Raw genomic sequence first — 15,430 nt, forward strand, 5'->3', positions numbered from 1 at the left:
CTTTGTCTTGATGATGACGAATACAGTTTGTTTCGACGGCACAACTGCACTGTGTTAGAATGACATGCAAAAAAGTATTTTTCAAATATAGAGCTTGGGTGAAATACAATTTCATTAAGCCCATCAGAAAGTTGTTTTCGTTAGGTATGCTTTCTTTTTCACTTTGACCTCAAGTTAGCAATACAAATATTTTATAGCAACTTATTGCATCAAGTGTACTGAATTTAAGTGTGTCTTTATTCACATTTGTTAAATATATTTGTTCCTTTAACACTAGATTCCCAAACAGTGGGCAGCAACCTAGCTATTACTAACTCTCACCCTGGGATCTTTAAATCAGTTTGAGTACTGCAGTGGGAAGAATCATATATGAAACATGGGTTTGATATAGGTTGTGATTTAATAAAAATAGTACCATGGTATCCGTGATCCCGTACCATACATCAATATGTATGATTTAGGGGACTCTTTATACATTTAGATCTAAATATGTGATTTTAATAACTAATTTCTTGATTCATATGGCTGTTCCAAGGAAGCAAACAGAAATTAGACTTGTTTGAAGAAAGCACCTACATTTGTTAATTGACTCTGCAGTAGGATACTTCTGTAGTACAGAAAATTGATATTAATCACTATGCATAATTTCATAAATGTATATAAAAAAGGCAATACTGCAACATATTTTGGAGCATGTCAGAAACCTGAAGTAACTTGATGTTTATGATATCAGCATTACCTCTTTCACATGCCTAATTGAATTGTATGGCATATGCAGCATGTGTTGCTGTAACTTAAAATATTGCTGAAATGTAATTGCACTGTAATAAAAAATTAAATCTACAAAATAAAATTATAATTGGTAGAAGTTTCTAGATTTTATTGCACCATTGTTTATTTTAACATTTATCATAAATCTAGTAGCTTTTTCAAGCATAGGCCTTTTAAAGGATGGGGTAGGGAACATCTTTGGGAATAGCACGTAGTTATTTGTGACTTACAACACTATGAAAATACAGGCAACCAAATGCATGCCTTGTATCATCATAACTTATTGCAGCGTTAATGTTATTTTACTTCACCTTGGTAAATGATCAAGCTGAGTTTTGCAGCAGTGTTTTCACTGGTTTATGCAAGCTTAAGTTATATGTAGTTGTGCTGTACATCTACATTGTATAAACATTGATATTGTTTTGTGCCTTGTAAAAGGTTGACATCTATGACATCTAATACTATTTTTATAAACAAACAGGAGCATGTTCTATTGTTGTGATGTGGTGATGTTATGATGACAACAATCAGGTCAACATATTCAGAATTGCTACCAGTAAAGAAGTACTGAATTTATTCTTTCACGTGTCATGATTTTACATTCATAATTCCTGTTAATGGTAATCAGAAGTAGATATTTAAAATCCAGGCATATCAGTACCAGTATAGACTTTGTATCTTAGAGTTGTAATATTGAATTGCATAATTTTAAATTAAGAAATTAATTTCAATTGCATGTATTAATTTCCCACCATCAAGGAGTAGTAAATTAAAAGTTGGATGATCATTATATCACTTTATTGAGACTGTAACTGAACTTATCACTCAGAATTATTACTACGTTAATGTACTAGAATAATTTCACTGTGACTCCTCACCTTATTGACTCAACAGATCGTTGGTCATGCTATATCCTGTAACAGACTAGGTTAATCAGAAGAAGGGGTTAAAAATACATTTGATGAGGTAGCTGGGATGGTAGAAGTGATGGGAGAAGCTGCACGTAGTATTTCTGTACAGCGTAGATATCCTTTCTAAGAACAGGTTTTCAATTAATAATTTATTTTGAGGACTGTTCCTTCTCTGGAGAAATAATCGGTTCATCTTTATGAAGCTTAAGTATTTGTTTTTTCATTCAGTGTGGGTGCAGAGCACCTTAAATCTACTAATCATTCTATGGTCAATCTGGAGCAAGTACAAGGAGCTATTCTGTGGTTCTCAGCTCTTGACCCTGAGACTCCAAGCTCTCAGTGCTCTAAGCAGCTGTGCATCTCATTGGGCGTTACTCTTGTGTACAATTTATGTTACATTCCCCACATTTGAGTGGCATGTTTATCCTTAACAGCATCATCCACAATGATGTTGCTTTAAACTGATAGATGTGCTTTATTTAGGTGTTTGCTGAGAAGTTTTTAAGTTTTAGCAGAAGCAAAAATGTTAGTTGTTTTCTTTCTGTAGGGTTGGGCAGTATGTTTTGCATAGAGTATTTCCTTTTATACTTTTACATTTGAAATATTGGCAATAAAAGTTAAGGAAGTTGTGCTAAAAATTGGAAGTTATTGCATTTCAGGGATGGATTTTTTTATAATTGCTAACTTTCTCTTATTCTTCGTCTCAGATTATTAATCATTGAGAAATACGGTTTTAATAGCCACAAGTAAAGAAACAAAACACTAGTGAACTGCAGCAGCTTTTGATCTTCCAATTTATCCTTTTTATTGTAGACAAATAATTTCTGTAAATTTATCAATAAGTACTAACAAGACCTCTAGTCAAAAAGGTATCAAGTGCCTGTGATATATGTTTATAGTAGTACTGCTTTCTGGTTTCTTTATTGCATAGGCAATGGCTGTAGGAAGACTTGATTTGGCAGACTCTTAAAGCTGACATTGTCAGGAGCAGTTTCAAGTTTAAATTTACTGTTGCCACCAGTTCACAAACTGTCTGAAGAGCTGCAGGAATACACTAGCTCTGAACATGAAGTCAGAACAGTTTTGCCATTGCTTTTTTAATTAATCTCACTTTTGCTACCTATTACATATTATTGTCATGTTTATTTTATTAAAAAAAAAGGGAAAAATTGTCAGGGTTATAAATTGAAAAAGGAGGATTTATGTGGCCACAACCTTTGCATGCGCTTTTTATGGTTTTTATTAGCAAGCCAAGTAAGATGTAGTATGCAATAAAAGTTTTACTATGCACTCCTGCTATCTCTTTCAACTTCTTTTCCTTACATTTCAGCTGTTTGTAAAATAATTGTGGTCATGATTAAAATAATAAAGTAAAGTGCAACTGTGTTGTTGTACAGTTACTATAAACATTTTGAAATTGAGTTGTTTCAGCATTTAGAATCATACAACATTGGCTACTGAATATTTTGCTGATGGCATTCTGTTGAATGGATGCACTAAATATCTTCATCCCTTTCTTTTCATAGCCTGCTGGAAAAGGATACCTTATTCCTTCAATTACAGAAAACATGAGAAAGAAGATTAAATAATACTTGACTACTATATTTTATATTAAATTTCTGTCACTTTTGCAGCAAAGCAGTTAATACTCATTCAGTAGTTTCCTGGTTAGTATTTGGTCCCTTTTGAAGGGACCCCCCTATCTCCACTGCAACAAAACCAAGCTACTGGGCGAACAGAGTGGAGTATCAGGATTTTCATCATGGCAAAGAGGGAAACAGAAACAGGTTTGAATCTCTCTTAAAAACTTACTTTGAACCTTAACATAAATTTAAGTAGTGTCATATCATCTTAATAGTGGTCGTTATTCAGATCTTTTCTCAGGAACTGTCTGATTCTTGTAAAAACTAAAAATTAAGGAAAGTAAAAGAATTTTTTGAAATGTTGTAAAATAGTTTGCTTTTTAAAATGTTTTAGCTTATTTCACATACTTCATTTTTGATAGTCTGATGATTAAGATTCATTCATTGCGAGCAATTACAGCCAAGACTATTTTCATTGTTTCATTGACTATATGCGTTCTTAGTAATCCTTAGATTGTTTTGAAAGCTGTAATAGTTTGGACAAAAACTGAGATACAGCGTAAAACTAAAGTCCTATTGTGAAAATTATATATTTAATATGGAGTTTCTGAGTAGGACTACTGATTTCCATAGGACTAAAATATGATCTAAAATCTAGAAATAGATCTAAAATATGGAAATTTCAATATACTGAAATTTGTTAAATGTAAAAAAAAAAAAAAAAAAAAAAAAAAAAACCAAACCAAAATATATCCTCCATAATATAAGCATATCAGATTTGGGGGGAAAATTAAGCAAACAATCATTAAAATTAATTTTTTTTCCCTCTGTCTCTTTAACTTTGAGTAAAAAGATCATTTCAATGGTATATAAGTGTAGCTATCAGTGATTAGTGCAGTACTTTTCCAAGTACAGAAAAACAAAGATAATCCTGATTTTTGTGTGAGACTTGAGAATAGAATATTTCCTTGAAAATATTTAGTGATACAAGTCAGGATATATTGCTGAGTTTTGGACATAGATAGTAGCTATGCCCTAAGAATAATTTAATTTTCATGACTTTGTTCCATTTCTGAACAAAATACCGATTTGTTTTTTAAACTGGATACACCAGCACATGTGGCTATGATTGTGCCCCTTGTGCGTGTCTTGACTGCAGTCTAAGAATGACCTTGATAATTTTCAAATCGGAACTACTGATGATGATTGTCATCAATTTTTATGAAAAAAAAAAAAAAAAAACAACAACAAAAAAACAAACCAACAAAGATCACTCCTCCTCCCTCAGCGAAGGACTTCGAATATCCAAATGTCGTGGTTTGGGCCAGACTGGCCACTGAGTCGAGTGACAGATGCTCTTCCCCACCTCTCTCTTCATGGAGAGGAGGAAGAGAGAGAAAGAGACGAGTTTAGAAGGAACTAAACTACCTTAATGAAATACTAATAATAAAAAGAAAATAATGAAATATGTACAAAACTGTGTCAAGCTCCCAGGATAGTGTTCGTGTCACCAGCAGGAGCTGGGAAGGTCCCAGACTGGACCCAGTGATGGAGAGGAACTGGATTTCCGAATCAGGATTCAGGATCAGGATCAAAGGCAGCTGAACAGACAGTCCTCCTTGGATGCCGGCCATTGAAGAAAGAGCCCTGGCCCTTTGATCCCTCAGCTTTTATACTGAGCATGAGGCAGATGGGATGGAATACCCGGTCGGTCAGTTTTGGGTCACCTGTCCTGTCTGGTCCTCCCCCCAGGTGCGAACCCTCTATGCTTTTCCACTTCCGACCCTCCAACAAGGCAAGTAACAACGTTAGCTGGTCTTGCTTGTTATATCAATAAGTGTAAGAGCCTCTCTGTGTACCATGCCTTGGCATCAACTATAAGCATAGGTATTACCACTCTTAAGAGCGAACATTGTCTGCCCAATATGCTGTTAATTTCAGTAGCTAGAAGAGGCTTAGCTAAAAAGTAAAGTTACAGAAGAGAAAATTGATTCTGTTTTACCTCAAACCAGGACACCAAATTACTGGCCAATATCTTTGCCTCAGTTAAGCTTCTGTTATTTTTTTAGGAATAAAGTAACAAGGCTTGATCTTGCTTGCAAGTGCATGGTGAAGCTACTTCTTTTCAACTTCAATTTTTAACATCTGAGTAAGGAGAAACTTAGAACTATGTGTAATGATGATATAGCCAAGGCCAAGCTGTGATTTAGATAAACTGATTTGGATGCTTTCTGTTTTGTATTAAACTATACTACATTTTTCTCAGCTGTGGGATGATTTAGATCAATTCCACTTATCTATTCATTGTCTTCTGTATGTTTTGACAAATGAGTCTCTTGTGTCTTCCTCAAGAAAAACAAAAACTGTAGACTTGATCTGAAGAGCCCTGCTACCAGAAGCGAAAAGGCAATCTACTGTAAAAATTCAGGACAGGAAAGAAAAGAAAGATTTCTAAGAGTTTTTAAGGGTAAATTATCTTAATTACGTAATGATTTCCATCAAGACAAGATTTGTATCTTATTAGAACTAAGTAACGGTCTGAGATCTGAAGATGAGTTTTCTTTACAAGCTGTGTTAGAGAATTCAGCTTGATGTGGGGTAAATCACTAAATCCTCATATGGTTCAGGTTCTTAATGAAAAAAAAGTCTATTCCTCTTGTGGTTTGTTTTTGTATATGAATCTGTGAGGTCTCGGGGCAGGGAATGCTTTTAGGAGTTCATGCAATTCTGATTTCTATAGGGCTCTCTAGGTAAAATATAAGAATCAGTAATAGATGCTTTTATTACTTGGGGATGGGATGGGGTGTAGATCGGTTTGCACTACTACTTTTGCCAAGGATTTATCTATTTGAATGTCTTCCCTGTGTCTATACAACAAATGGAGATAATGATGCTTACTCCCTTCTGCTAATATTTTTGAGGGCTGTGGAAATAATACGTGTAAATGAACTAAGGGTCATGGCTAACTTTTTATGAGTGGCTGGCATTCTGTTACACCTGTAACTTCAGGTAACAATGATAGTGTAATTTTTAAATGACAGTTTGGGCAGATACAATGCACCGTTTGCTTTTACCTTTGTCAGTGACTGAGGACAGGCATTCAGAATGGTTATGGTTCACAGAGATTCTTTCTAGGATGCTATTTTGAATGTAATGTTCCTTGCCTTTGATGATAAAGTAATAGGATGTTTAATTTCACAGGCAGGAAATGCATTACTTTCTCTTTTGTACTGATGTAAGAAAAAAACTTAATAGCTTTTCATGTTCATCATAGTACAAATGTCTAGTACATCGCAGATACTAGAGTGAACAAAAACATAATAGATTGCTTTGGCTCCTTAGCACTCAAGACATGCATTTCTTGGATTTTGGCATGCACGTTACCCTTGCCTGTGCTGAAGTAGTGTCAGTCTTTGCAATCAATGTTTGTAATAAATATGTTTCACAAAGCCTTATTATGCAAAGTCTCAACTTGTGTAATGAATTCTCTGTTAGCTTAGGATTTAGCAATTGAAAATAATACAGTAAGGATGAAATAATAACACTTCATTGCTAAAACTTCTTGGGGGAGGAGAGCTATCATTATATTGCCATTCTTGAGCCTTTTTGTTGTAGGAAGATTTTAGGATAAAGATACCACATTTATTTCACAGTGATAAAGATTTGTATCTAGGGGAAACAATCAATATTGACCTTTGTAATTTCATAGGCAGCTTGTTTGTGTCCCTTTTGAGGAGCTCAGAACCTATATACTGAGCTATGCCTCACATAAATTGAAGTTCCGATGAAGCTTTGATAAATCAATACCATAATAACATATTTGGGAAATACTGTGAGAGAATACCTTAAGCTGGTGTTGTTTCTAAACTCCTTGGTACCTTTCTTGGGTAGGAAATAACTCAGTAACAGACTTGATATGTTTAAACTGTGGCTTCCACCTGGTGTGTACTGGGGAGCTACGGAAATCAACATTTCACCTGGCCGTGACAAGTGATACCAGTGTTCATGCCATTCAGACCCTGAAGTATGAACAATAGGTATGAATTATCTCAGCATCTAAGGCTGAATCTCAAGTTCTAGTAAAATAAAGGATTATCACAGCGAGGGAGGTGAAAACTCCAATTTCAGAAATACCTCAGAAATTTAATAAGAAATTATAGAAATACTAATATTTTTATATTAGCCTCTTATTTTTATAGTGTTTGTGAATTTTACAGCAATAATTTACAGCAGTATCTCCTGAAGTAGTATCTGGGTTTTTTTCCACTGAAAAATGCAAGACTGCAGACTCATTTTAATCCCCCCCAAGTGTGGAAAATGTATGGATTTTTCTTGAAACTGGCTTCAGAGGTCTGCAGGAATATTATGGCTGAAACACAATCAGAACATGACACGTCTTTCTGTAAAAACGTGTAACTTTAGCCGCAAACATTATGATTCATTCCTGGAGTAGCAATGCAAGATTAAAGTAATCTTTACTTATTTGTAATTTACATATTTGTTTCCTAATTCTCAATGTTTCTGATTTTGTTTAAGTTTTTTCCCCCCGTAGTTAATCTTTCTCTCCAAAACTGTTCTTATCTGTGCGATAAGAAGGATTTTTAATTCTGTTAACAATTATCTTCCACATGTTTCAAGTGGAATTTTAAGAATTTAGGTGTTCATTTGGGGTTGATTTTCTTTGTTTCTTACTACACCCTGAAGTACACATAAGTAAGTGGAAAAACGTATTTAGACAAGCAGCTAATCTATGTGAAATGGCTAGTTCAAGGCGTAGATGTTTAGTTAGCACCTTAGTAAAAGATACAGGTGTCTTACTAATATCTGAGTTGAGACAACAAAGGATGTTTTTGATAGTCTGCTCTCCATGATTCCTGGATTTTGTCTTCCTCTCTGGTCAGAGAAGAAAGGTAAGACTGATGTCCTATGTCAGTCACCATTCTAAGTCCCTACTGTTCCAGGGAAATTGAGTCCAGTGTTCTGGGAATGCGATTTCTGAGCATCCTTAAGGCAGTTTGAAGCTAAAGTTTTGCATATCTATAAAAGCTTACAAAATAATTGTGTAGGATAATAATATTGAGAAGTTTTTCTGCAAACAAAACTCTGTATGTAGCTTCCTAGCTTCAAATGTTCAGCTTGCGGCTGAATATGAGCCGGCAGTGTACCCAGGTGGCCAAGAAAGCCAATGGCATCCTGGCTTGTATCAGGAACAGCAGGGCCAGCAGAAGTAGGGAGGTGATCGTGCCCCTGTACTCAGCACTGGTGAGGCCACACCTCGAGTATTGTGTCCAGTTTTGGGCACCTCAATACAAGAGAGATATCGAGGTGCGAGTGCAGAGGAGGGCAATGAAGCTGGTGAAGGGCCTAGCAAACAAATCATATGAAGAGCGGTTGAAGGAGCTGGGACTGTTTAGTTTGAGGAGGAGGAGGCTGAGGGGAGACCTCATCACTCTCTACAACTATTTAAAAGGACGCTGTAGAGAGGTTGGTGCCGGTCTCTTCTCACAGGTAATTAATGACAGAACAAGAGGGAATGGCTTCAAGCTCCAACAGGGTAGATTTAGACTGAACATTAGGAAATTTTTCACAGAAAGAGTGGTCGGGCATTGGAATAGACTGCCCAGGGAGGTGGTTGAGTCACCATCCCTGGATGTGTTTGAGACGTTTAGATGTGGTGTTGGGGGATATGGTGTAGGGGAGAACTTTGTAGAGTAGGATAGATGGTTGGACTCGATGATCCCAAGGGTCTCTTCCAACCTAGACAATCCTATGATTCTATGATTCAAAGAGGAAACATATGGTTTGGATGGAACAAAACTTAGCAGTGAACATCTACAGCTTCTGTCAGACCCAGTCTTACTTTTTTTAAAATCAAGTACAAAAAAATAAACAGATGAAAAACTAGATTTTGGAGTAGTTTTGTTAGACTATGTATGTGATTGAAGCCACTGTCCACTGAAAAAATATCTTCCAGGTCTTGGGTCTGTAATAGATGCAGTTTTGCTGATCATTAGGTCATTAGCTTAATTATTTTTATAATAATTTAAAAAGTTTGACTCGGGTTAATTAGCATCCTTATAGAACATGCAGTGTAGAGAGCTTCTGAAATGGGAGAGAGAATGATATTCCCTTGATGGTCTGTAGTTCTGAAGTTTGCTCTATGCTCATTCCTACAAATTAACACAATGGCTACCATCAAGTTAAGTGCAAAAAAAAAATCTAAAAAATAGTGGTTATGCCTGCTGTGTGTGTGCATTTTGAGATTCAAATACATTGACTTTATTCTATTCTTAATCTTAGTCGTTGATGGGCATTTTAAAGAATACGGTAATTCCTTTAAAGCTTCTCACAGCAGGATGTCCTGAAAATGTTGCAAACACAAATGATCAGCTAAGTTTTCAGAAAACTGTATAGTCTTTGTAAGCGGTTTTGTAATGACTTGTGTAGTCCTTAAAATATATTGTGCATAGTTACACTCCTTACATTCTTTAATGACAATCTATTTTTAATAAAGCCATTTAGCTTGGTTAATTAGAGTTGGTAATAAATCTCCTGGTCTGCTGGCTAATCTTAGAAAATATCTTAGACCACACTGATTGAAAATGAGGCTGCAAGATTAACTATACATAGATTTGTATTTTGGCTTTTTATCAGCATTATTCTTGCAAAAAAAGCCTTTTTAAGAATACAGAAGATCTGCCTCTTGCTGCAATTCATAGTGTTCACCTTCACAGAAAATAGTGGTAGAAGAAAAGTAGGCCCTGCAAAAATGGAGAATAGCCCATGCCAGTAATCTCACAGAGGGAGACTGATATAAACATCCATTCCCAGTTCTAGTCCAGTGTTTAATGTCAGTAGTATGCTGTTTATCTTACACATTTTTTTTCCTTGAGGCTTCTTGCAACCATTGAAGCTTCTTTCTCTACAATTCAGGCCCATGTTGTGATACAGCTTCTCTTCACTGCTTGGTGTGCCTGGAAGCTGTCTTGTCCTTGTCCTCAGCTTCTGAAGTCTCAGGTCAAAGTAGATCATCGTTAATCCCACCTAAAGTGGTACGTTCTACTACATTGTGCTAAGCAAACGTGATTCACTCTTGGAACTTATAAGAGAGTTTTTTCAGCCTTTCGAGGAATATCGCTGGAGCAGACTCCACAGACACAGCACAGACTCACAGATATTCTCAACTTAATACTACATGATCATATCTGTATAATCCCTTTTTGGGGATATGTCAACTGTGCATAGGTGAGACCAAGTGGACTGTGTAGTTGTGACCGCAGACTCTGATCTGCTTCTGATTGGATTGTACAATGACCTGCGATAGGTCAGAGGCTTATTCTCTATCCTATACTAAAAATACATGCATTTAATTCTGTCAGTTTAGCTCTGTCACCTGGTCCCATAGTAACAGGTTTTTGGTTTGGTCTGGATAACCCATTTGTTATTTTAAAGCCCAGGGTTAACAATTAATAATAACTTGATGCTCAAATGTAGTTAATACCCCCACGTGCAGATACTGACAACCCTCCCAAACCTCTAATATATTCTGTATCAAGAAGCAATATCATCTCTCTTCAGCGGAGCTGATCTTTTTGAAGTCATGGTATAAGTTTTGAATACCATTGTATGCCATTTACCTGCCTAAAATCCTGGACAGTTATTTCAAGCTGATTGTAGATGGTAAGTGCAGATTATGATGTCCAATTAGCTTTTTGAACGTGTTCCAAAGTCTTTTTCTTTGACTTTAATGTCATTATGAAGGGCTGTTCTCTCTAATTTAGGAGTTTTTCTGGGGCCCATGCTCAATAATTTCCTAGTTCCCTGTTTGGGAAACATTACATGTGTTTCCTTTTATCCAGAATCCTTCTCATGCTGCAATCCCTTCTGCCCCTTCCCTGGCAAAGCCAGTCCTGGCTCCAGGAAGTCTGTATTCTTTTGGTGAAGAGCCTGAAAACTCAAGTCTGCTCGTGTCTGACTTGAGGTCAGTTTGAGAAGGTTTATTGTGGAAACCTTAGCCCCCTCTATCTGATGGCACGCATGCTGAATACCAAGTCGGTGTATATCAACAGTAAGGTTCTTGATTAACAGCAAGAACCTCTCTGCTGTGTCCAGGGGACCAGATTTTCTGCTCCTAAACTGGTACAGTCCAGCAATAATTCTTAAGTTCTTATCCCTCTAGGCTAACTTCTGGAGCTGAAGAAAACTGGGCTCAATGTACCTTAGTATTCTGTTTGTGTTCAGTATTTTTGTATATATATCATAAAGATTTGGACTTTTTTGGGAATCCATTCCTGCAGTGGATCTTAAGCATGTTATCCATGAAGCTTTGCTGAGCAATCCACTTCAATCAACATCTGATTTTGCCTTTCCTTTTTCTGATGATGTCGATGTTTTTCTTGATGATTGTGACTTCTACCAAATGAGAGAAGTATGTATAGCATATTCTTAACTTTATCTATGTGGAATAGGACATCTTGTCTTTAGAGTTCATTCTAAATTCATGTCTAATGTGTAACTAGTTTCATCTGAATTAAAAAATTAGCTTTCCTGTTTGTTCTTGAAGCCACAGACTTCCAGGACTCAGACGTCCTGAATGTTAGGTCTGTCTTTGTCCTTTTACGATGAGCGAACAAGAGCCTTGAAGAAAGGACTTTGCCTGAGATCTGTAACTGAATTTTAGAGCCGCAGATTCAAGGCAGATGCTGTCTCCCTGGGTTGCTGCTTTGGAGAGGCTACTAAAGGGCTGCAAATCTGGAACTGACAGCTGGTGTAGTCAACGCCGTTGAACAGCATCATCAGCTGACTTGGAAAATGTCTCTTCTGAACTGCAGCTTGGAGTTCTGGTTCCCTCTTCAACAAGCGTTACCACATTGGTGAATTTTATTGGGGATTATGTGGCATGTGTGAAACTGGTCTTTCAGTCTTTGTTCAGGTAGAGAAAAGGATCTTCTTATCCAAGTAATGGTGATCTTTGGAAAATGCTGCCTGGAGTTACAATCAGGATCTCCATATATATGTGAAATCAAAGAACAGAAAAGGTCGTTTACCTGTAGCTGCTCTCCATTGCATTGTATTGTTTATATGTGTATTGCAGCCCTCCTCTCTTTGTGCTTGTATGATTTTTCCATTTATAGTCGTAGTGGAAACTTTCATTTAGCTGACCAATCAGTGATTACACCACAGATTGTGCTATGCTGAGCTTGACAGGAGGACTGAACTTTATTCTTTTAATCTCCAGTATGGGAGGTACGTAAAAGAAAAATTAAGAGAAGGAAATGAAATATAAATGGAGCAATTTGGATAATGAGAGTAGTTGTTTAATTCCAAATTGAGGAGTTTTCTGGCTGCCAGTTGATGAAATTGAAAGGTTTCTAGAAGTTAACTTATTTTAATCATGAGGCAGTCTGGTGCAGGGTAGATCACTGCATCTTAAATAGGTAGCTTGAAACTTACTATTAAACAATTTTAAAACATTTCTGCTTAAGGAAAAATAATTCATTTACCTGAATTTTGACTGTCTTCCTTAAAATACTTACTAAAGCCACATATTGTCCTGAATTTAATACAGGGGATTTTATACTAAGAATTTTACAGCCTTTCTTCTTAAACACCATATCTTCTTCCAGTAGCAGGAACATAAATTACTTTAACAATAAAAGTATCAGGCCAAGTTTTTCTCACACCCACATCATTACACTAACTTTGTTATGAGTATAAATGACAGCAAAATTTTATTTGGCCATTTTACTATATCTCACCATATCCACAGTTTAGAGTTACTTCTTTCCCATTGCTGTTATCTTGAACTACATAAGTGGGTTTTTTTTGTCTGTTTTGGGGGAAGAAGGGGTTTGCCAGTATAAATGGTGAATTTATGTTTGGTTGCAGATAATGATTAGTAGTGTTGGCTGATCTCTTTCTAAAGCAATGCTATATTGATAAACTGTCCAGAAGTTAACTCGTAGGAATATAACTTTAAAAGAACAAATTAATAAATCTCATAGTATTTAGTTGTTCACTACAGACCTCAATCTTCCAGGTATGCCTGCACTCAGCTTTAACAATATGTATCAAAATGAATAAAACAGTGATTTTAAAAAGTGATGAAAATTGAACAGAGGAGAAAAATAGAGCGGAAAAATAAGAAAAAATGGTGTTTTCAAAATAGTAATATAATTAGTACATCATATGAACTTATGCAGCGCTTCTGGGAATTAATAATTTTATTTTTTTCTCCAGGATACAGAGTTCCCTGTTGATACTCAAGTGCCACCCATACCTTGTGCATGCTAAAGAAAATACGCAACCCTTGAAATCTGGAGATTATAAACTGAGCAATATTTTAAATGGGCACGACTTAGCAGTGAGCTCATAGGAACCATTAACAGTACATTAATTTTACTGTTATATACATGTTGAGTTTTATTTTTCAACAGATCATTGAGAAACATTTGCTTTAAGTAAATTTCCAGAAACCTACTGTCAGCAGTCAGGGGGATGTTCTCTCTGAAGAATGTGAAAGTGGAAAAAATGATCATGAAATTTAGTGGGAGAGTAAATACAGTAGAACACCTGAGCAGAACTGTTTACAGATTGAGATTTGTCTTTCAAGTAAGAAGGGTGGGATTTGGTTAGTAGATACAAAAATGGGAACTAGAGATGACTATAAACTCAGCTTCCAGGAAACTGAATTATAATGCTGAATATTTTTGCAATTTGTATTTGATTGTGGTTTATTCCCTTGGGTCAAAAATTTAGAGTTTAAACTTAAATTAGCTTAAGTGTGCAAATAGCCTGTAAGCAATGACATTTCAGGGCTTGCTAGCTGCAGGCTGAGGGAGAATAAACAAAAAAATCTTAAAAAAAAAAAAAAAAAAAAAGTTAGAACTAGTAGCAAAGTTCAGCCAATTCTGACACGTTATCTAGGTATGAATATAGTTTTAAATTAATTTTTAAAATAATCAATACTTTTGTCATTCAAGTAAACTTTATACAGCTTGATGCTGTTCTTATTGCACTCAGGCTGCTAGTATATTATTTCTGAAGAAAAAAAAATACTCTTATGCTTAATTTTAGAAGCTTAATTTCTTGTTGCATCCAAGAAACGTAATCCAATGTAGTTATGTTTTAGAAATCAAAAAACTTGGGCAATGTAATTCTTATGCAGATTAAGAGTTTGTCAATTGACTGGCTTTTTAAAAAAAATCAGTGTTGTGAAGAAATAGAGTAATACACCATATAAACTACAGAAAATCAGCACCAAGTTAAAGCAGTGGCACAAATTAGAAGATGCTGATGTGGGTGTAACAACACAAATGAACACAAAACCAAAACAAAACCCCCCAAACAGTCTGGAGGAGGAGAAAGACACTTCCACACTTGGCAAGTTTTTCAGTGAATCAGGTGGAATAAAGATCAAAACATTACAAGATTTGCATGCACGACAAGCTACAAAGGGGCAAGTCTAAAGTAATCACTTTCATGTTAATGTTTGCTGTATTAAAAGCTTGCCTTTACCTGTAGTGGGAAGCCAGGTTTGAGTTGCAAGCTACTTTTGAATGTTGTTGCAAACGAATTCTGAATGTTAAAATATGTAATATGTAATTGAAAACAGTAAAAGCTCATAGGCTAGTCAAAAAAGGACACCTCTACGTAAATTTTTCCATTATCTTATACTTGAACAATAACATATAAATATCAAGTGTGTTCATGTAAGACTATTACTTGTATTCCTCATCTTTCTTGAACTATATTCTAGATCCTCATGTCCGGTGCTTCTAGTAATTGCTAAAGAGATACTCTTATGTACTGGGAAATTCTAAGTATTTTCTACAGTTAATAACTAGATATCACACCTTAAGGATACAATGCCACTGAGAAAGAAATTTACTGTAATAAATACAAATTGGATGTCTTTAAACTTATTTGGAAACACTTTAGAATTTGCTTGGAGAAACAGCAACTAAACTGAAAAAAAACAACAGTGAGGATATGTATTTAATTTCATATACTGGTAATATGGTGTTGACTTTCATGTAAACATAATGCTTTAAAGAAAGTAAGAGCCTGGGATAATGCTCAAAAATTAACTGAAATGCTTATTTAAAAAATCTAAAAATCTAAAAGCATATAAAGAACAAAAGAATTTTAAAGTGTTCTTGAAAA

General features: G+C 35.6%; 1 protein-coding gene across 1 annotated transcript in view; it reads left to right on the forward strand.

The window, feature by feature from the left end:
* SPAG16 (sperm associated antigen 16) overlaps positions 1 to 15,430 on the forward strand; it is a gene marked incomplete at both ends in the record, with an annotated part of 451,795 nt that overhangs the window by 60,767 nt on the left and 375,598 nt on the right. Inside the window, 2 exon segments of the mRNA XM_082484005.1 lie at positions 13,505 to 13,534; positions 13,536 to 13,636. Coding sequence (XP_082340131.1) covers positions 13,505 to 13,534; positions 13,536 to 13,636 — 131 coding nt within the window.

The sequence above is a fragment of the Vanellus vanellus genome, assembly GCF_965231255.1.
Source record: "Vanellus vanellus genome assembly, chromosome: 5".
NCBI classification, from domain to species: domain Eukaryota; kingdom Metazoa; phylum Chordata; class Aves; order Charadriiformes; family Charadriidae; genus Vanellus; species Vanellus vanellus.